We start from the raw sequence: 23,754 nt of genomic DNA, 5'->3' as shown, positions 1-23,754 counted from the left end.
TACTCCAGGTGGGGTCTCACCAGGGCCCTGTACAACTGCAGAAGGCCGTCTCTGTTCCTATACTCCAATCCCCTCTTTATGAAAGCCAACATGCCATTTGCCTTCTTCACAGCTTTCTGAACCTGCATGCTAGCCTTCAGTGACCGGTGAACAAGTACTCCCAGATCCATTTGCTCCTCCCCACTCCCTAGCTTGTCTCCATTTAAATAATACTCATCTTTCCTATTATTGCCCCCAAAATGGATAACCTCACATTTGCTCACATTGAATGTCATCTTCCATTCAACAGCCCACTCCCCCAACCTGTCAAGTCCCTCTGCATTTTCCTGACATCCTCCTCACACCCCACACCGCCACCCAGTTTCGTGTCATCTGCAAATTTGCTCATGTTATTAATAATCCCCTCATCCAAATCATTTACATAAATTACAAACAACTGAGGACCCAATACCGATCCCTGCGGCACTCCACTCGTCACATCCTGCCATCCTGAAAAGGACCGGCTTACTCCAACCCTTTGTTTCCTATTTCTTAACCAATTTCCTATCCATGTCAGCACCTTACCTCCAATTGCATGCTCCCTGATCTTGCCCACTCGTCTCCCGTGCGGTACCTTATCAAAGGCCTTCTGGAAGTCCAAATACACCACATCCACTGGCTCTCCCAAGTCCACCCTCTTTGTCACATCCTCGAAAAATTCCAGAAGGTTAGTCAAGCATGACTTACCCTTAAGGAATCCATGCTGACTAGCCCTTATACTATTATTTCTGCCTAAGTGTTCTGCTATTACTCCTTTTATGATAGATTCCAATATCTTCCCCACCACCGACGTCACCCGTTTTCTCCCTCCCTCCCTTCTTAAAAATCGGCACCACATCAGCCACTCTCCAATCCTCAGGGACCTCCTCCGAATCTATGGAACTTTGGTCAGTAAAGAACCTTCCTTAAAATAACTCATGGTGGATGAGACACCAAACTTATAATGGCTTGTGGGCAGAGTTAACCATTCTGTAATGTCCTGTAGTCATCAAGTCATCCACCGTACAATGTCCGGTGTTCAGTGAGGTACCTACCCTGTAATAATCAGTGCTGTAGACATCTCTCGACATTCCAAAGTCTCCGATTTTAACCTGCACCGATCCTCCGACCAGGCAGTTGCGGGTGGCCAGGTCCCTGTGCACAAAATGCTGTGAGGCCAGGTAAACCATGCCAGAGGCGATCTGTGTTGCAATGTTCAGCATCTGTGCAATGGTCATCTCCCCTTTCATTCGCGGCTGTCCATCCACAAGAATCATTGCATCCGGACCACGAGCCCTGTGGAACCAGTCAAGAGGACAATCAGAAGGATGGAGTAGAGTGTAGAGCAGCAGAACAGCAACAGGCCCTTTGGCCCACCATGTCTGTGCTAAGCACGATGCCCAAATTAAGGTAAAACTCTGCTGCTTTCATGATAAGTATTTATATATTCCCTGCATGTTCACGTCTCTTTCTAAAAGCCTCTGAACTTTACACACAGAGTTCCTCTTTAGCATTAAATATCACTGTCACACAGAGAGGCTGAACCAGAAAGCAACAGGATAGGTCTAATCACCAGGTGATTTCTATAATCAATGATCTCCCAGCACTTAAATATGTACCACTGCTTATTTATTAATCCATGGGATATAATCATTGCCAAATATTTTTTCTATTTCTCTTCATCCAGACCAGGTGAACATGCTTGGTAATGCTGCCATTGATTGTCTTTGAGATGAAGCAGTTAAAACCCAGAACTGGAGGGCCTGTCGTGACGGTTGCACCAAACCAGGTTAGGACGACAGAGTTCCTCCCCAAGGAGAATTGTAACGCATCTTTTGCACAGTTCTCAATATTGATGCTGCCATAGTGGATGGATCAGAGGGCACAGCCAGCAGAGCCACTGCCTCTCGGAGCCAGAGACCTGGGTCCAATCCTCACCTCCGTCACCGTCGGTGTGGAGTTCGCATGTTCTCCCTCTAACTGTGTGCATTTCCTCTGCATGCTCTGATTTCCTTCCACGTTCTGGGTTGGTGGGTAAATTCTATGTTAGTGTGGGTGATTGGCAGGTTCTGAGGATAGTTGATGAGACCATGGGGAGAATAAAAATTGGAATTGATTTGGAATGACTATAAATGGATTGATGGTCAGTCTGGATGTGGAATGAAGGAGATGTATCTCTCTATGATACTATAGCAGCCATTCTCAACCATTTTTGCCTATCATCCCTTTAGGACTGCTCAGAATTTTTGAGTCCCATTCCCTGTAAAGCAGTCAAGTTTAATTGTTTTCTTTTCATAATTCCCTCCTACTAACTATATTAAAAACATGTTTTTAAATGATAATTTGAGTCTGTGGCCCCACTTAAATGTTCTGTGACTCGAGGGTGGGGGGGGGGGGAATGGCAGCGAATGGACCCTACTCAGAATGCTGCTCTATTCCCATGGGTTTGAATTCCTCGGCTGGGATATGAGGATGCTGTTTAAAGGTTGTTAGCCCAGATCTCGGATTCCCAGTTCTTTAACATGACTACTAGTCAACTATATCCTCAGTTTTTAGTTTCACCTTCATCTCTCAACAACAAGCTTTTGGGCGCTCAGAAATGTCGGGAATGGTCAAGCAGGTAAGTACAGTGTGAGCAAGGTATAAAATTATACCTATCCAACATGGTTTAGGAATGGTCCAGTGAGAAGTTGGAGGGTCCCAGCGAGACAGGCAGCATCCATGGGTAAAAATGGTCAGTCAATGTTTCGGGTTGAGATACTTCATTGGGACTCTTTTGCTCAATAAAAATTCCCAACCCAAAATGTCATTGTCCATTTCTCTCCACAGGCGCAGCCCGATCCACTCACTCCCTCCAGCATCTCAATGTTTGCTCAAAATCCCTCCATCTATAGCCTCGCATAGCTTTGAGGTAGAGTGAAGTTCCATCCACTCTTCCCTCCTCAACAGCCTGCCACGTCTCCAGTCTCCAGTTACACAGGGACTTCCTCCTCCCTTCTGTTTCCTTTATTCAGCACTCTTGGCACGCTTCAACCAGAAAGCACCATCACAAGCAAAAACACTGCTGTTGTTCTGTTCTGTCTATTTATGCTATCCCTGGGGCGACTGGCACCGTTCCCTCTGCATCAGCTCAGTGAGGGCTGGCTGCCTATTTTGTTAACCTGCGTGTAATATTAGATTGATGAATGAAATAAAAGGATATGTTTTCCACAGTACAAATGCCACCATAAACCCAGCCTGTCCACAAAGCAAATTGGCTCTAATGTCAGAATTTTGTTTCACTTTCTGGTTTCAACATGATGGGCAAATATTCTGCCTGTGGGAATGAACATTCAGCACAAAGAGGTCCAGGGATGAGGCTGAATTATTCCTGACAACAAGCAGATTAGTTTAAGAGATTTTCCCCTTTTCTGGGGTAGATCATTTTATGCAATCATGTGAAAAATTGGAATCGACATAGTAAATGCAACAGGAGAGTCGACCATTCAAAGGAATTTAAAAAAACCCAGAGCAATCAAGCTTCTGAAAGCAAATCTGATGGAATAAACTCCCAGTGTCGCTGCTATAAGGAATGAGGTTTCAAAGGGATTGAATTTGACCTCCTGAGGATACAAAATCACTGACAGTAATATCTAAGATTGTTTTTTTAATGGCCATTTTCAACTGAAACAATTTGGAAGATATGATGAGCCTTTTGCTGACGACACCAAGGTTGTCGGCAGAATCACAGACGACAATGAGGAAGTATACAGGAGGGAGATAGATCCACTCATTGAGTGGTGTCACAATAACAACCTTGCCCTCAACATTAGCAAAACCTAGGAGATGATTGTGGACTTCAAAAGGAAATCAGGAGAACATGACCCAGTCCTCATCAAAGGTCAGTAGTGGAGAGGGTCAAATTTCTGGGTGTCAACATTTCTGATGATCTGTCCTGGAGCCTCCACATTGATGCAATCATGAAGAAGGCTCGCCAGCTGCTAGACATTGTGGGGTGTTTGAGGAGATTCGGTACGTCACCGAAGACTCTCGAAAACATCTCCAGGTGTACCGTGGAGACCATTCTGGTTGGTTGCATCACTGCCTGGTACAGAAGTGCCAACATTCAGGACTAGAAGACCTCCAGTGGGTTGTTAACTTGGCCCGCGACATCACACATCGAGGACATCGAGAAGAGACAGTGTCTTAAAAAAGCAGCCTCTATCCTCAAAAACTCCCACCACCCAGGCCAAGCCTCTTCACTCTGCTACCATCGGGAAAAAGGTACAGGAGCCCGAAGATGAGCACTCAGCGGCACAAGGACAGCTTCTTCGCCGCTGCTGTCAGATTGCTGAACGGACAATGAACCACAAACACTTTTTCTTTTTCTTGCACTACTGTTATTTATTGTTGTAAGGAGGTTTATATCAACGTTTGTTCTGTGAGGCTACTGCAAAACAATGAATTTTGTGATATGTTCATGACAATAAATTCTGATTCTGATTCACTATAACCCACCCGAATCCAGATGTCAGAATTTTCTTTCCAGAATCCTCGCAGTAATTTGTCAACGTTACAATACACGACAGGAAGCCTATTCAATCTATCTCCATTTATGTATACATTTTAACTCTGTACTCTCTCAAATATGTGACTACTTTTTATTAAAAGGTTCAGTGGATATTGCCTCAAGGCCCACTCCAGGTAACATCGGTCTCTACGTGCAGAAGGTCCTTTGAAGGACTGTTTCTGCCTAGCCGACAATTCAAAGAATCTCAGGATGTGCTCCCTATGCTCAGGTGACTTGATGATCTGATGTCATGGATGTACTCAGACAATAAATCTGAACTTTGACTTTTTGAGTTTGAAGTTAACTTCATTACCTTCCCTTAACTTACTCCTACTGCATTCCCAACGAATCCTGTCTATAAGCAGAAAAATGCAGATGTAGCAAATTTGAAACGAGATCCGATGGTGCTGATCAAATAGCACATTTGGAGAGAGAAGGCACTGTGTCAAATCTTTTCTTTGTACCATTTATTGGAGTTATAATCAAGAGTCACATGGCATGGAACAGACCCAACTTGTGCATACTGACAAAGTTGACCTCTGGGCTAGTCCCACGTGCTGGGATTTGTTCTTCATCCCAACTATTTGGGAGTCACCAAAACTGCACCCAACGTGAACAAAGAGTTGCTGGAGGATCTCAGTGGGTCAGCCAGCAGCCATGGAGAGAAGCAGTCAGTCAACATTAAAAGATCTGGACAAGAAATATTGACTGACCATTTCTCTCCATGGCCTGCTGGCTGACCTGCTGAACTTCTCCAGCTTCTCTCTGCTCTCGCTTGCCAGGTACACCAACACAGATCAAATATAACTGATGCCACAAAGAGAAAACCAAAGATAATGATTATGTTCACAGTTGGATGGCCAATAATGCAAAATGTTTTCTTTTAATGATACAGCACACTAGAAGACCCTTCTCACTCATGAAACTCATACAGACCGGTTGTACCCCATAACCTACCAAGCCTCTAGTTTTGGAGGGTGGGAGGAAACTGGAGCACGTGAAGAAAAGGCACCCAGGTTACGGGGAGAACGTACAGACAGCGCTGGATTCGAAACCCGGGTGCTGTAATGGCATTATCCTAACCGCAATGCAAACTGTCTACCTTGCCTGTCACTTTGTCCAATATGAGCATCTCAGAGCTACTTGCAGCGATATTGTCACCCTTCACCACACACCACATCTCCAGTTCCACTTGAGAAGAGATGGACCTTGGTTCATGTGCTTCCCTATGCTCAGGTGACTTGATGATCGGATCCCCCTGACATGAGATGAACAAGGAAGCTTACTGCCCTGACCCAGCAGGGTCAGGTACTACTCGTTTAGAATGTAACGTACATGATTCAGCAGTTCCACTGTCGAGAACATTTTGCATGCGATTGATAGGAATTACAGCCAATTCCTTTACTTTCATTTCTCCACAGTTCTGAAACCTGTACTGTTATTCCACACATGATGTACTTTGTCTAGATCCAAGAAAGATGCAATGATACAGCTCCCTCTGTGTGCTCATCACATTCCATCATCAACAAAATCAATGACGAATGGCGAGAGGAGAACGAAGGAGAGCCAGTATGGGTTTGTGCGTGGGAGAAAGAGAGTAGACAAGGACAAGTTGATGTCATTTCTATAGATCTTACTCATTTAATGTGACCACACAGTAGGATGGTGTGGAATAATGAGGGGACACGAGATGGGAGGCCAACTGGATTAAAAATTGGCTTAGTGAGAGGAATTGGAGAATGTTCGTAGAGGGCAGTTTTTCAGACTGCAGGACTGTGCCCAATAGAGTTTCGCTTCTCAGACCCTTTGCTTTTTGTAATAGACATAAATAATTTCAACAAGAATGTTTGTTGCAAAGTGAGTAGATTTGCTGATATGTGCTATGGTGGATAGAGTGCTGTGACCTGGGTTTGCAATGGGATTGAGATCAGATAGGGAACTGGGCTAATCAATGGCAGATGCAGTTCATCTTGGAGAAATGTGAAGTGCTGCAAAGAAGTAAATCGAACCAGGACAGAACTTACCCTGTTTACAGCCATAACCTCAAGAGCATCATGGAGCAGTGGGACCTAGGGATGCAAGTGTATAGCCTGCGTCCAGCTCCCCCATAGTTGAGGAGACTACAAAGGGAACACTGGATGCAGTAGATGACCCCTGCAGATTCTCAAGTGAAATATTTGAGGCTCTGGGGCCTCAAATGGTGGTGAGGGAAGAATTGTGGGTGCAGGTGTAGCACTTCCTGCGGTCACAGGGGACAATTGGTGGGGAGGGTGTAGTGGTCAAGCGAGTCACGGAGGGAGTGGTTCCTGCAAAAGGAGGAGAGAGGAGGAGGAGAGGGGAATATGTGTCTGGTGGTGGGGTCACTGTGGTAAACCACTGTTACACTGTGATTTCCTGCTATCGACTTTTATCACTTATGCCTTGAGGAAGGGCTCAATCCCAAAACATTGGTTATATATCTTTAAGTCCCATGGACACTGCGAGACTGGCTGAGTTCCTCCAGCATTTTTGTGTTTTAACTACAATCAAAGCGTCTGCAAACGTTCGTGTTTCACTGCATGAAATGAGCTGCCAGACAAAGTGGAAGTGGCAGGTATGATGGATTTCTCTGAGACACACTTAGATGACTACATGGATGGCAGAGAATTGGAGGAGTCTGGGCCTAATGCGGGTAAATAGGACCAAAACAGGAGTGCACGTTACTTGGTGAGGACAAGCTGTTCTGTGGATCTGCTTCTGTGCTGCACGACTCCATGACTAAGATTATTGACCCTTGTAATGCAGGACACATAGCAGCTCATTTCTGCATCACAAGTTTCTAAAAGCAAGTTAACCTGCTCTCATTAGGGCTGAAGCTGGTGCAACATTTCAGGCACTTATGCTGTGCAATTGCTCTGTCTTACAGTAATTGAGTTGTTCTTTCTGGGGCACTGCTCATTCATCAATAAGTTGCTTTAAAATTACCTTAACTATCTTGAAATTACCTTAACTATCTTGATGCGTTTATTAGAATGAAACAAACATGCCTCAGACTTTTCTTTTGGTTAGTCAGATTGGTTAATAGAACTTGGAAAAGGTCATTCCCTGCCCTATCTCCCTTTGAATTGAGCATTCCTCTCTGTTACTTCCGTTGGATGACAGAATGTTTCTGTGTCATTGAGAGCTCTCGAGCAGAAACCTGCCATCAGATGGAATTTGCTGTCTCTCTCCTCATTACCACAGACAATTCATTGCTGGGCAAAGCAAATCTGTTTAACTAGCAGTGATGCTCACATATTGCACCAGCTATACTTCTCTTGCTTCAGATCCCATTGGTTTGCCAGAAGCATCCTTCCCAGGAAGAAACTGCAAATTAAACCATTTGATCTAATAGACCTGCATTTGTATAGCCCCTTATCAAATCTTTCCAAAAGCATTTCACATATAACTTTAATTATTCTGAACAGCAGTGATCATCTTTCTGTGGACAGTGTGGTTTATAGGAGGCAATCAAATCAATGGCCACTTAATTCAGCTGTCTGAGCAATGTTTCCCAGACACTCTCAGAAATGCTTCCTCTGAGCACATTGGGATCTTTATCACTCACTTATCTATCATTCAGCTCATTAGCTTATTAGTCAGAATCCAGCAATTTCTCTATTTCATTCAGTAGTTTTGCTGAAATCAATATACCCTTTGAAGCTTCCAAGGGTTCTGCCTTCACTTAACCAAATTGTTTTAAATGAAACTTAACATTTTTTTGGTTAACCAACCATGCTTGTTCCTGATCCAACTTAAAATCAAACCAATCTTCCAATTAGCCTTTAATTTTCTGTGAGCAGTCGTAAAGAACACGAGAGTATAAAATGGATTTTGTTTAGCGAATAGGATGAAAATCTGGATTTGTTCAATTTCTGCATTTTATCTGCTTACATAAATAGAAGATACTTCAGATAAATAAAGGGGCTGATATGAAGGGTGTCCTTTCCTCTGGGGCAGGTGTATGGAACAAGAGGGTGTGATCCCAAACATGAGGTTCTTGCAGCAATGAAATCAAGAGACATTTTTACACACAAATGGCAAAGGAAAGTCCATTTTTTCATTCCATGTAACGTTCCTCACGTTGCAAAAAATTGAATTTTGTAACATAAAAATATTAAGCAATATGTAACAAATATCAGTAAATACAAAGCTATACCTTGAGCTGCCAGGATGATAGGTTAGATTATAAGAATTCATGTTTCTCTCCATGCCCACCAATAGTCCCTTGTTGTAATGGGGCTCCCGTAAATCATAGGGAAGTAGGTCGACTTCAGAAAACTGAGACAAGATTCACTATTTTCTTTATTATTTTTAGACATACAGCACACAGTAACAGGCCATTTCAGCCCATTAGCCCATTCTGCCCAATTACACCCAATTAACCCACAACCCCTGGACGGTTTTGAATGGTGGGAGGAAACCCACGGAGACACAAACTCCTTACAGACAGCACCAGGTTCGAACCCTGGCCGCTGGTGCTTTAAAAGTGCTGTGCTAACCGTACAGCCCAATTTTCCCTCTCAGGGTATCAGTCTTGCAAACATTGGGTATAAATAAAAATGAAGGAATCATGGCTGAAGTTCCACCCACTGTTACAAACCTTGCTCACAACAACATTGCCATCAGAAACAGTCCTTAACATTGATCTGGGTCAGGGGCCGGCTGTGATTAAATTGGGGCTAGATGATGGAGGAGGAAGTTGGAAGGAATGGAAGCTGGAAGAGATGAGCAAATGAAGAAAGGAGAAAGTCAGGAGAAGAGGATAAGATGTGAAGAGCCTTGGATGGGATCTAAATTAGTAATTGTCCTCCCCTCCCCATCAAACAGCAGCAGAAGGTTTTTCACCTCTCTACATAACTGGTCTGATCCAAAACTAAATAGCGATATTTGTTCAAGTAATCTCACAAACAAGGGCACATAATTTTGTGATCATCCAGAACCCACCCTCAAAAAGCCCCATCCTTAACAAGCCCCATCCTCAACAAGCCCCATCCTCAACAAGCCACACCCACAATAAGTCCCATCCTCAACAAGCCCTGCCCACAAGCCTCACCCACAACAAAACCCGCCCACAGCAAGCCACACCCACAAGCCCCACCCACAACAAAACCCACCCACAGCAAGCCACACCCACAAGCTCCACCCACAAGCCCACCTTCAACACACCCACCCACAAACCCCCACCCAGAATAATCCCCACCCACAAGCCCTACCCACTTCGCAACTTCAACAAGCCCTTCCCACAACAAGCCTTGCCCACAATCCCCACCATGTCTCACTCTAATAGCCCCACCCACAATGAGCCCCACCCACAAGCCCCATCCTCAACAAGACCCACCCACAAGCCCCATCCTCAAGAAGCCCTTCCCACAAGCCCCGCCCACAGCAAGCCACACCCACAAGCTCTGCCCACAAGCCCCATCCTCAACACGCACCACCCACAACAATCCCCGCCCACAACACACCCCACCCACATCAAGCCTCTTATACCCACAGCAGATTTGGTGCCCCTATTCCAAAGTGAGAAAAGGTTTGATGATGGAAGAACAAATAGTGCAAGTTCAATCCGGAACACTCACTTCCATTTTGAATTGCAGTCATTCCACAGCAGTCAGAGATGGGGGCCTTACATGGCACGTCAGTGACGAGCCTTTGACTTTTCGTTTAATTTCCTCACTTGCTGTTCTGAGAGCAGCCTGCGTGTTTATTTATTTCTCTCCTGACAGCTGGTTCCAGCTGAAAGTAACTTGCTGCCTCTTTCATCAACGGAGACCATATAATTTGTGGCCATTGTTTCTCTGAACCGCTGAACCGGTAATCTAGTGGGTTCTGAAGTGGATCACTAAAGCACAGCAGGAGCACAGTTTGTCCCTAATGCTGCTTTAAATTAAATAGGCTGTTTCTGCACATCAGGCACATTTATGGTTGAATATTCCCTCTCAAGGTAAAAAATAAAGGTTCCATTATTGTCATGTACTACTCATTTAGAATGTAACGTACATGAAGTTCTTTAAATTTGTCTACTGTAAGGAAGACAGAGAGTCACCACTTTGTACAGCGCCCCTCTCGGAAATGAGGCCCCAGCGAGGATTGAACTCACAACTCCTGGTTTGCAAGAACCACAAGAGGCAAAGAAATACCAAGTGAAACACAAAAGTCTGCAAAAGCTGTCATTGTAGTGTTACGAGCCCAAAGGACCACAAAACCCAGCAGCAATAGACATTCACCAAGACAAAAGTTATTTTTAATTAACTTTAAACATGAAAATCGAATCAAACTTTAACCTTATCTCTATTTACTTAACAAACCCAAATTAACCCCATTCTAATTCTAAGCGTACATGTATGATGTGTGTGTAAATTTAAGAAAAGTTCTTTGGTTCACAGTTCAATCTCACTTCTCCTTCTTCCAAGTTCTCTGGTTGCAGGCAATTCTTAGACTGTGCACAGAATTTAACATGTATAAGGTTCACCAGGCTATGGTGCTCGAAAGGTAAATGTTTACCGCTCAGGAAGGTTCTTGTAGGGTTTGCAGAGAGATATTTGTTGTTCCAGGATTTCCACAATTGAGGTACCACCATTTGTCACCTCAATGTCTCGCTGATGAAACTTGCCCCATCAGGGTTCTCCAGAGGATAATTTCTTTCTTTCAGGCTAACACAGAGTTCCTTTCTGTTCCTCTTATTCCAAAAGAAACATCAGACAGATAGCACTCCCAGCCATCCACCTCTCTGGAACTTTCTGTTTCCCACAGCTTTTCCTGGCTTGTTTCAGCCATGACTGTTCAGTCTCTTTTAGTGTCACCCACACACACACTAGCTGAGAGAGCTTGTTGAGCTCATCTCATCTCTCTTTCTTTCTCTCTCTCCCTCCATCTGAGACTGCTAGAAAGCCCATGTGACTCTCTCACTTGCAAAAACCCCCACCTTCTTCAACAAACTACAGGAGTTCTCCTTCTTGGTCAAGCTGTTGTCTTAGGTAAACAAACCCCAGGCATGACCTTTCTGTGAGCACTTTGTAAAAAGGTCAGAAGCCTTGTAGTTATTCAACTAGCCAGCTTGTCTCCAATCCAAGACAATGGTCTATTCATTTCATGATGTAATTTCAATTAGCACCTACTTGTGAAATGCGCAAAGCATTCTCCATTGTTTCTATAAAGTTCACTGAATATGAATTCTTCAGTATTTCAAATAAGATCTGTTTTAAAATGTGTGTATGTATGTAACCTACTCTAATTTTACCAAACTCTCCCAATATTTATTCATTACAGGAGTAAAAACACAGAAATCCTAGAAGAATCCAGCAGGTCTCGCAGCATCCAGAGGAGGCAAAGATATAAACTAAAACCCTGGTACCTGGAACCTATGGCGATTGGTAGATGCCGGATAAGTGTATTTTCTGTTTGCTTGAGATTTATTCGTACAATGCATGCATTAAGAATAAGCAGTTTAAAAGACAAAAATATTAGACTGTATTTACACCAAACAATCTTCACTTGCATGAATATATAAACCTTAAAGCATTTAACTTTATTTTCAGCCACATTGTTTGAAAATATTGAACCATCACCTCGACTGCAGGTTCCCCCCCTCCACGGAGCCCCCCAAAAGACAAACAATAACATTGTAGATAATTAACCCCCCCCTTCAAGTTTACAGATAAAGCCTCTGACCAGAGCGACTCTTACTAAGTTGCGGGATTTCTGGATTCCAAGGGATTTACTGTATAACCAACATTTTGGGCCTGATGAAAGGTAAATATATCCTTACTGCCTCTGGAAACGGCTGAGTCCCTCCAGCATTTCTGTCTCTGAAGCAATGAAACACCAACCTTTTGCATTGTCACCCCCTGTTGTCGATGGAATCGTTTGGGTTGATAAGTCTGCATGTATTCACTGGTACAGACTCAGTACACAACAGCCATATTTCAAAGCTCTTGCTCTTTCGGTGATTGTGGATATTGTTTCATTACTCTAAGTGGTTGTAAGATCTTTTCATCAATTATAATAAAACACACAGAAATCCTGGAGGAACTCAGGCGGTCTCTGTACCTCCTCTGGATGCTGTGAGACGGGCTGAGTCCCTCCAGCATTTCTATGTGTTTTTATTATAATCACAGCGCCTGCAGACTTCCATGTTTCACTCAGCAATTATAATATTCAGAGAATCCTCTCTTTCCCTTCCCAATGGGCATGTGCTTTGTTACAGGCAGTGTTCCTGGGAACCAAAGTCGTACTGGAACTTTGGTTTGCCTCTGTCACTGAGTTGACTGTGTTTGTTGAATCATATTATCAAAATAGCACTGGCAATATCAGGCAAGCTATTCCAAGGCTGTGGTTCAGTTGGTTGTTATTTTTGTGTCCAAGTCGGGAACAATGGGATTAAGTACTACTCCGGAATAATGAGCACACGTCTATCTATCTGCTGACGTTCTGTGCTTTATCAAGCCAGAAATGTTTTCTTTCAAGTGCCAGGCACTGTATACCCTTCCATCTCATGATCCCCATCTAACGTGTCTTTCCTTTGGGTGCCCAGAGGATTCATTCTCAGCATGGATGATGTTCCTACGCCAATATGAATTCCATTGTGGAATTCTTCCACTAGTTCTCTTGGGTTAAGAATGACTTGCTTCCATTCTCTCTGTCTGGATTTTGAAACTGCTTGTGAGATCCATTGACAGCCACCAGTGGGCCAAGAAGTCCTAGATGAGACAGGTGGGTAGTTTGGAAGATGGCGATTTGTGTATCTTCATGTCCTGATGGAAAATATCAACATTCTCAATGCATTCCAAATGCTCCATCCACAACCTGTGTGGTCTAGCCAAGCAACTCCCTCAAAGCGCCAGTGACACAGCTCAGTCCTGATCTTGCCTGCCATATGCTTGGAGTTTGCGTGTTTTCCCTGCGACAGGATGGGTTTTCTCCCAGGTGCTCCAGTTTCCTCCCACATTCAGGGATGTGCGGGTTAGCTGGTTAATTCAACAAAGTAAATTGCCCAGTAAATTCCATGCCTGAGTGATAGAATATGGAGGTGGGATGGGTGGGGAGTGAGTTGACAAGAATGTGCAGAGAATAAGGAATGGGAAGAACATAGAATCAGAGTAAATTATCAATCAGTGCAGACACCATGGGCCAAACCTCTTTTTTTTAATGTTCTACATCCATTTCCATAGCTCTATGGCTTTAAGTTGGTGATTACACATTTTTTCAAAGCGGCTCTGAGAACATGTTTAAATCATTTCCTTTGCCCTTAACCTTTTGCCATGATAAAGTTTGGGGTCAAGTGCCTGCTTGGAGAGTTCCAATGGAATTCCAATGCTCTTCTCAGTTTTGACTTGACACCAATATCACAGCAAACCAGTAACAAATCCACACTGGAGTGGAGCTGATCTACAGAACAATCCTGGAACTATGTGCTTCTGCTTCAGAACCAAAGTTATTCCAAACAGTCTGTGAGGTGCATATCCCAGAGGGTAATTCCTGACTGACAAGCAAATCACCTTCATTCGCTTATCTGTAGTTTTTTTTAATTAGAAAGATTTTAAGATAGAAAGGCAACTAATAATACCAGAGAGTCCCAAATCACTTCTTCACACCAAATGAAGTAATATTAGAGTGCACCCACTGTTTGAAACAGAAAAGCTCGCAGCCAATTTTACCAAGTCATAGTTAAAGCAATGCTATTACACCACCAGTGACCTGGGTTCAAATCCGCGGCTGTCTGTAAGGAGACTGAACATTCTACCTGTGTCCACCTGGGTTTCCTCTTATGTTCCAAGACATACAGGGTTAGTAAGTTAATGGATCAGATGAGTGTATGGCACAGGCTCGAGGGTGGAAGGGTCTCATATAGTGCCGTATCTCTAAATTAAATCTTACCAACTATATTGAGGTGATGAATAAATATAAGGAATGCTCAAAATGTTTGGTAGATCAGACATCATCTACAGAGGGAGAAGGAGAGTTAACATTCCAGTCAATTGACCTGAAATGTGACTGTTTCTCCCTCACAGTAGCTCTCTAACCTGCCAACTAGTTCCAGCATTCCCTGTATTTATTTCTGGTTTGGAACATCTGTGGATTTTATCTTTATATATGTGCATTAGATAATGAACAGTTGATCTGAATTCATTAATGTTGATTGAGAAATAAATGTGGGCCAGGATTCAGACTGTTCCTCGCAACATAAAAGGGAAAAGAAAAATCATTAAGCTCAGCCCAAGCACTTTGTAATTCGAGTAAAGCCCTGGGATCCGGCACCTCTGGGGTTTGCTAGATGCCAAATAAGTGTGTTTTCCGGTTGTTTGAAACTTACTCTTACAATGCCAAACTAATAAATCTACATTAAGACAAAAATACTACATTTACTTACACTGAATAAATTAAATCATTTAAAAATATTTATTTTCCTCAATTTATTTATTGGTTGCTGTAGTATTTACTGAGAGAGTGAAACGTGAAAGTCTGCAGTAAACACACAGAGATGCTGGAGGGACTTAGCCGGTCTTGCAGTGTCTGTAGGAGGTAAAGATATATTACCCACGTTTCAGGCCTGAGTTGATTTAAGATAGAAATGAGGAGGAAGTGCTTTTCCCAGAGAGTACAGGACTGGTGGAATTCTCTTTCCAGGGAACCAGGAGGGGCTGCTTCATTAAATATACATAGACAGATTTTGACAGATTTCTGCATGGTATGGGAATTAATTGTTATGGGGAAGGGGGGGGGGGGCGTAGGTGGAATTGAGTGAATAGCCAGAAAAATGTTGGCAACACTGCTAGACCTAGTGTAATGGCAGGGCTGCTGCTGGTAAGAGATCTGTGGACAGTGGGAAGTGAAGGCACAGCGCTCCCCCGCGGGGTCCAACTGCCCAGTCTGACTGTCGTTGGCTCTGTACGGGCTTTAAACAGCCTGTTAAAGGAGCTGACAGTGGTTTATTTTAAAATCTTATGACCACAGGGTCTGGGCCCAAGATGGTTATGCCTATGTTTGGAAGTGGCCACGAGGGGTTGCAGCCACTGGGGATGCAGAGGACTGGCACAGGGCACCAGGAAACAGGGAGACCACCACCCCCACCCCTCCTTTCAACAGAGAAGGAGAGGAGAGACCACAAGATGATAAACATGGTGACAAACCAGCAAGGAGCTCTGAAGCTGAAGAACACACAGGCAGTGAGCTGTTGGTGACCTGAGGCAAGGAACCCATGCAGGTTGTGGGCTGACGACTTGTGGTCAAAGGAATGACACCAGGCTACAGACTGCTGGAAACGGGTTCAAGACTGGCTGAAGGGGTAACAGGACTCCTGCTACTAGTTCTTCTGTCCCTATGTTCTTGTTCCTCCAAGACTGGATTGGACTGGTGGCCTATATTTCTGTGAGTTAAAAAATATTGTGTCATCTCTACATGGGACTTAAAGCCAATATTTTCTGACTCACAGATGAGTACTTCCTGCTCATTCACAACTAACAACCACCTCACCCATAAAGCAAGTGAAAAAGCACTTCTAATTTCAAATGCTTTTTTGCAACTGTGGAACGCTCAAAATTGATCTTGAACTCTTTAAATCTCTGGGTTGTTCCTGAAGGATTGAAAACACCAGATCAGAGGAACTATTACCATTTTAATGAGAAGTATTGGGCTTTTTGTACATGAAAGTTTAACAAAGCTTGTATTAATACATGCATGTGCCTCTCCTCACCACCCCAGTGGAGGGAGATGGTTTTCTGCATACTTATGAATATTTCTGTTCACAGATTATTCACATTATTCAAGTGAGTGAAATCCTCTCACATTTAAAACTTACAGTTTGGAAGAGTTTTACATATGTACATCGTGACCAGCACGGAACATCATGGTTGCTGAGAGTTGTAAATTAAAAATGTGTAGAACTTTCTGGAAGAGGGGATGTGGATTTCAAACTGTAATTCAGCTTCTCCAGAAAATGCCTAAAGGCTAAAAGCACCAGGGTGCAAAACAAATGCTGCAACAATCCCAGTCCCGATTGTAGGCTTCATTAAATACAATTCTATTCCGTTTCGAAAGTTTAAATGAATGGGATGCCCAAATTTGGGCTAACTGTCCTGGTTGGCTCCATTTTTTCCCAGAATTATAGCAAGTCACGGGAGTAGTCATGGAAGTATGAACCTTTATACGATGTCTTTAATATCCCACAGTTAGTGAAGAATGCTTGAGGTTCAATCACCGTTGTAAACCTGACAGCCAATTCACTCACAGTAAATGCAGCACAGACATCAATGGGAGAGTTTGTTTTGACACTGTAGTAAAATAATCCTTGACTCCATTTTGACAATGACACTGTGACCAAGATGGCCTCAACCAAGTCCATCACAGGCACCAAACTTCCATCTACAGAACACACATTCTGCCTCAACCAGGTCCATCACGGGCACTGACCTTCCATCTACAGAACACACACGCTGCCTCAACAAGGTCCATCATGGGCACTGACCTTCCATCTACAGAACACACACGCTGCCTCAACAAGGTCCATCATGGGCACTGACCTTCCATCTACAGAACACACACGCTGCCTCAAGAAGACAACAGAAGACATCCATCACTCTGGTCACACTCTCTTCTACCTTCAGGCAGAAGGTACTGAAACCCGAAGTCCAGCACATACAGCCCTGAGATTCCTTTTTCCTGCGGGCAAAGCCTCTACTCCAAAATGACTCAACTCATCTTCAATAAAGCTTCCTGTAGTTTCCAACAGGGTAGAAACAGTTTTTAAAGGTTCTTCTGAAAGACAACTTCTTGATGCCATGAAATGGTCTTGAGGAAGACTCCCAGCCGGAACGGTTGACTAACCATTTCTCTCTTCAGATGCTGCCTGACATATTGAGTTTCTCCAGCCTCACATGTTTGCTAAATATTCCAGAATTTGCAGTTCTTGTGTTTCTCTGACTCTTTCTCTCAACCCTGCAGTGGAGAGTCGGCAAAGACAAGTCACTAAGAATGGAACTTGAATGCAGAATCTTTGAGTCAGAATTCTGATGACATGTCTGTCCACAGTAGGTCAGATGCGCCTTCACACAGAAAGGTTAGACAATATCTATGTGTGGGAAAGCACTTCTGTTCATTGAAAATAGAGGAGCTTTATCAGATCCAAATCTAAAATTGAGAACCACAATGTCAAATGTTTTGAATGATTGGAAGTTTCAGCATGAGATCAGCCCAGAAGGTCTTTGTTAACATCATTTTCACTCCACAGGAGCCACCCAGCCCACATACATCAATACCTCTGCTGACAGAGGCTTCTCGGTGCTGAAAATGGTCAAAGGAATGCAGGTTGCTTCACCCAGTGCACCCTTGCATGAATAAAAGCAGGGAATGGTCAGCAGGTTAACCACTACCTGTGGAGAGAGAAACAGTCAATATTACAGGAAAACTACTTGAATCAGAACAGAGAACATTTATGCCTATATTTGGAGGCCAAAATAGGTCTTACATTCAACATTTGCAAAGCAAAGTACTTGAATAGTTGCATCACTCCCTAGTTTGGAAACACAAATATGCTCAGGGTCACAGAAGGCCACAGAAAAAAGCTGCCTCAATGAGGTCCATCATAGACACCAACCTTCCATCTACAGAACACACACGCTGCCTCAACCAGATCCATCATGGGCATTGACCTTCCATCTACAGAACACACACGCTGCCTCAACCAGGTCCATCATGGGCACCGACCTTCCATCTACAGAACACACACGCTGCCTCAACAAGGTCCATCATCAATATAACTCAAGATACAGCTCTGGCATATTACCAATTGAGATCCTACTTGAAGGATAAATTAGGAAGCAGTCTGAGTTTGCCAGAGGGAAGTAATTACAGATATGTGATTACAGATACAATGATAATCAAAAGATTTATAACAAATATGTATATTAAACTGCAAGAAAAGGAGAATGAGGAAACAAATGGTAAAACTAAACAAAAATGGGAACAAGATTTAAATATAAAGATAAAAAAGGAAACATGGGAGAAGTTATGTTCTGGAATGATGAGAAATACAATAAATATGAGGTTACGTATGATACAATATAACTGGATACACAGGCTATACATTACACCTCAAAAGTTAAATAAATGGGACCCAACAGTATCTGATAGATGTTTTCGATGTAAAAAAGAAATGGGGACAACAATTCATGCAATCTGGACATGTGAGAAAGTAGAAAAATTTTGGGAAGATCTAAATCAGATATTAAATAAAATAACAGAAAACAATATACCAAAGAATCCAGAGATCTTCCTCCTAAGTAACATAAAAAACAAAGAATTTGGAATTGATTTGGAGGATGCACAAAAAAGATTTGTTAAGATAGCTCTAGCCGTAGCAAAAAAATGTATTATGTCAACCTGGAAATTGGAAGATAATTTGAAAATACAACAATGGTATATAGAAATGAATAAATGTATTCCATTAGAAAAAATAACATATAGTTTAAGAAATAATATTGAAATATTTGAACAAATATGGGAGCCTTACATGAAACACAATAGCGAAAACCTACCGGGGATATTCACTACCTAAATTAACGGAAGGAGAAGGAAATGAAAAGAATGGAATCAGTGGAATTTCTTGTGTATTTTTATTGAATGACAACATTGTTTGACTGGTTTAATGTATCCTAGATTTTGTACATTAAATGGACGGGAGGGGGGAGGTAGGGAGGGTGGGATGGGAGGAGGGGGGGGGGAGAAAATGGCACTGTATATGTGTGAAAAGGAAAAAAGTGTGTATCATGGTTAATGTGATTTATGGTGTGAAAAATAAAAAATTAAAATATCAAAAAAAAACTAAAAAAAACCCAAAAAAACAAGGTCCATCATGGGCACTGACCTTCCATCTACAGAACACACACGCTGCCTCAACCAGGTCCATCATGGGCACCGACCTTCCATCTACAGAGCACACGCGCTGCCTCAACCAGGTCCATCATGGGCACTGACCTTCCACCTACAGAGCACACACGCTGCCTCAACCAGGTCCATCATGGGCACCGACCTTCCATCTACAGAGCACACGCGCTGCCTCAACCAGGTCCATCATGGGCACCGACCTTCCATGTACAGAGCACACGCGCTGCCTCAACAAGGTCCATCATGGGCACTGACCTTCCATCTACAGAACACACATGCTGCCTCAACCAGGTCCATCACGGGCACTGACCTTCCATCTACAGAACACACACGCTGCCTCAACAAGGTCCATCATGGGCACCGACCTTCCATCTACAGAGCACACACGCTGCCTCAACAAGGTCCATCATGGGCATTGACCTTCCATCTACAGAACACACGCGCTGCCTCAACAAGGTCCATCATGGGCATCGACCTTCCACCTACAGAGCACACGCGCTGCCTCAACAAGGTCCATCATGGGCACCGACCTTCCACCTACAGAGCACACGTGCTGCCTCAACAAGGTCCATCATGGGCACTGACCTTCCATCTACAGAACACACACGCTGCCTCAAGAAGACAGCAGAAGACATCCATCACTCTGGTCACACTCTCTTCTACCTTCAGGCAGAAGGTACTGAAACCCGAAGTCCAGCACGTACAGCCCTGAGATTCCTTTTTCCTGCGGGAAAAGCTGAATTTCTACTTATCAATGGTGCAAAATCCGTTATTCAAGAAAAGATATGCATACAAGAGAGAAATGTAAACAAAGAGAGAAATATAAACAAATTTATATAGCAATAGAGAAAAAAAATAATCATAAATAATGTGCAAAGAGGCTGTGAAAAGTCTCTGACTAGTATTATTTTCTTTTAACTTCCTTTTATGAATATTATATTTTCTCTTTGAGAGATCCTAATTATACTAATTTTGCTGTTTGTTCACTTTCCATAACTGAGAAGGTACAGCAAGTGAGATCTCACTGCACCTATACATTGCAATTATGTATATTACAATACACTTATCAACTAATTAATTAATTCTAAAACCCTCTATTGACCTGCCCTTGTCCTAAAACACTTCCCTCAGATAATAAAATACATGGTGAGCCCTTGGAAATTGCAGACCACCCCATATCTCAGGGGCCACTTTGTAATGAAGGCAAACATCAATGATGAGATTGCCCTTAGTGCTCAAGTCCAACCTTTGGTTAATTGAGAAAGAGTGTTTGAAGACCAATCCCTCACATTTCCTGGTCTACTAGACAGCAATGATCCCCATCGTCCAAGAGTTGGATCGCCCTAGCAGGCACCTGAAGGCACTGAGAGATACTTCCAAAATTGGCTCTGTCATGTGAAGGTATAAACGGATGGACAGAGGAAAAGATTAAAGATGTTCTGCAAAAACTCTATAGATCTTGGCATTCCCGGTCACGTGTCTGCTCAAAATGGAGAAGGAGCGATTGTGCCAGGACCCAGGGTCTTGTTACCCACAGGATGCAGATTCCCAGCCAGACGTGGGAAAGGATGCATGCAGGATCTTTCAGCTGCTCCCATCGGGAAAGAGATACAGGAGTATTAAAGCCAGCAATGAGAATATAGACCAACGGGAGGAACTGCTCACACTAACCATCTCATATTCATGTAACAATAGTTATTTCTTTGTATATATGAATACTTATCCTGCACATACATTGTTTGTCTGTATGTGTGTTATATCTGGTTGTGTGTCTGCCTGTTTTATACAAAGGACCAGAGAACGCTGTTTTGCTGCGTTGTACTCATGCAATCAGATGACAATAAACTTGACTTGACAACTTAATGTTTGTGACACTTTGCCATTTGCCAGCATAAATGTTTCCGTTGCATTTTCCATTGAATTAAACCAGCCCAGGAGATGGAAACATAGAACTTTGAACATTCCATCAGAGAGTACAGGCCCTTCAGCACACGATGTTGTGCTGACCTGTGTAAATCTACTCCACAATAATCTAAACCTTCCCCACCCCACATCTATAACCCTCGGTTTTTCTTACATCCATGTGCCTGACTAAGAGGCTTTTGAATGTCCCTGCAGAATCAGCCTCCTCTGCCACCCTCAGCAAAGCATTCCAGGCACCCACCACTCTCTGACTAAAAATAAACTGACCTCTGGTGTCTCCCCTAAATTTCATAATGTAATTTCTTTTTAGAATATGGAGATTGTCATTGAAGTGTGTGATTTGTACTCCATCTTGACATATTCAGTCCATTATGGGTAGCCTCTCTAAAAGGCAAACATTCTCTCCCTCTCCATACCTGACTGAAGGATTATTATGGATCCAACGTAAAAGAGAGACGCAGTTAGATATAGGACCAATTGAAAATGATGCTGGAGTAATAATAATGGGTGACAAAGAGATGGCAGAGGAACTAAATGAGTATTTTGCGTCAGTCTTCACTGAGGAAGACAAAAGCAATATACCTGAAAGAGGTCTCAGGGAATAGATTACTAGAGACATAATGCTCAGGAAACTGAATGGATTGAAGGTAGATAAGTCTTCTGGACTGGATGAGGTGACACATGGGTTCTGAAGGAGGTGGCTTTGGAGATTGTGGAGGCTTTGGAAATGATTTTCCAGTAATCAAGAGACTCTGGCATGCTTCCAGAGGATTAGAAGGTCACAAATGTAGTTCTGCTGTTTAAGAAAGGAGGGAGGCACAGAAAAGAAAATTATAGGCCTATTAGTCTGACGTTGGTAGTTGGAAAGCTATTGGAGTCGATCCTCAAGGATGAAGTTATGAAATACCTTGAGGTTCATGACATGATAGGCCCAAGCCAGCCTGAAGGGAAGATCCTGCCTGACCAACCTACTAGAATTTTTTGAGGAAATCACAAGTGGAAAGGACAAGGGAGAGGCTGTGGATGTTGTGAATTTGGATTTTCAAAAGGCCTTCGATAAGGTGCCACATAAGAGGGTGTTTAATAAGATGAGACCCATGGAATTACAGGAAAGATATTAGATCGGATGGAGCATTGGCTGATAGGGAGGAAGCAAAGGGTGGGAATAAAGGGATCTTGTTCTGGTTGGTTGAACACCAGTGGTGTTCACAGGGGTCGGTGTTGGGACCGCTTCTTTTTACAATTTATATTGTTGAGTTAGAGTACGGAGTGAATGGTTTTGTAGCCAAGTTTTCAGATGTCACCAAGATAGGTGGTGGAGTAGGAAGTGTTGAAGAAACTGAAAGGTTACAGAGACTTACACAATTTAGGAGAGAGTGGGAGACGAAATACAAAGTTGTACATTTTGGAAGAGGAAATAAACAGACAGATTATTATTTGGATGGGAAGAAATTAAAAAATTCAGAAGTACAAAGGGAATTGGGAGTCATTGTGCAGGATAACCTAAAGGCTACCCACCAGGTTGGATCGGCAGTAAAGAATGCAAATGCTATGTTGGCCTTCATTTCAAGAGGAATAGTGTATAAGAGAAAAGAGGTGTTGATGAGGCTCTATGGGGCACTGGTGAGACCTCATTTGGGGTTTTGTTTCCCTGATCTTAGAAAGGATGCAATAATGTTGGAGAGAGTGTGGAGAAGATTTACCAGGATGATTCCAGGAATGCAAGGCCTAACATATGAGGAACGTTTAGCAACACTTGGACTCTATGAAGTATAGAAGAATGAGAGGGGATTACATCGAAACATTTCGATTGCTGAAAGGTTTGGACCAGTAGATGTAAATAAAATATTTCCCTTGGTGGGTGAATCCAGGACAAGAGGGCAGAGTCTTAGAATTAGAAGGTACCTGTTTAAAACAGATGAGGAGAAATTTCTTTAGCCAGAATGTCGTGGATTTGTGGAATTCATTGGCACATTCAGCTGATCATTGGGGTAGTTGAAGAAGGAGATTGATAGGTATCTAATTAGTCAGGGTGTCAAGGGATATAGGGAAAAGGTTGGACTTGGAACTCTATGTAAGAACAGTTTAGCTCAGGGTGGATTTGTGGAGCAGAATCGATGGGCTGAATGGACTGCTTCTGTTCCTTTTTCTTGTGATCTTCTGAACATTTGGAGAATTCTTATGTAACAACTTTGTAACTACAGTATGTTTTGAGGTTCAAACTCCCAAAGGATCACATGCCGAATAACCATATATTATCTCATTGTTCTTTACAGGATCCAGTTCTGTGTAAATTGTTTTGACTTGGTAGCAACAGTGAATACATTTCAACAGTGATTTATTGTTATCCAGAACCACATGAT

The 23,754-nt window shown here is 43.0% G+C and overlaps 1 protein-coding gene across 20 annotated transcripts in view; it reads right to left on the bottom strand.

The window, feature by feature from the left end:
• The window catches only part of LOC138749886 (NT-3 growth factor receptor-like), an 894,662-nt gene that overhangs the window by 154,819 nt on the left and 716,089 nt on the right, over positions 1–23,754 (bottom strand). For all 20 annotated transcript variants that reach the window (XM_069911895.1, XM_069911896.1, XM_069911893.1 and 17 more), the window contains one exon: positions 1,074–1,314. In XM_069911895.1, coding sequence (XP_069767996.1) covers positions 1,074–1,314 — 241 coding nt within the window. The remainder of the gene's footprint in view (positions 1–1,073; positions 1,315–23,754) is intronic.

The sequence above is a fragment of the Narcine bancroftii genome, chromosome 14, assembly GCF_036971445.1.
Source record: "Narcine bancroftii isolate sNarBan1 chromosome 14, sNarBan1.hap1, whole genome shotgun sequence".
Lineage (NCBI taxonomy): Eukaryota > Metazoa > Chordata > Chondrichthyes > Torpediniformes > Narcinidae > Narcine > Narcine bancroftii.
Note: the sequence above shows the minus strand (reverse complement) of the source record. Positions and strands in the feature narration are given on the sequence as shown.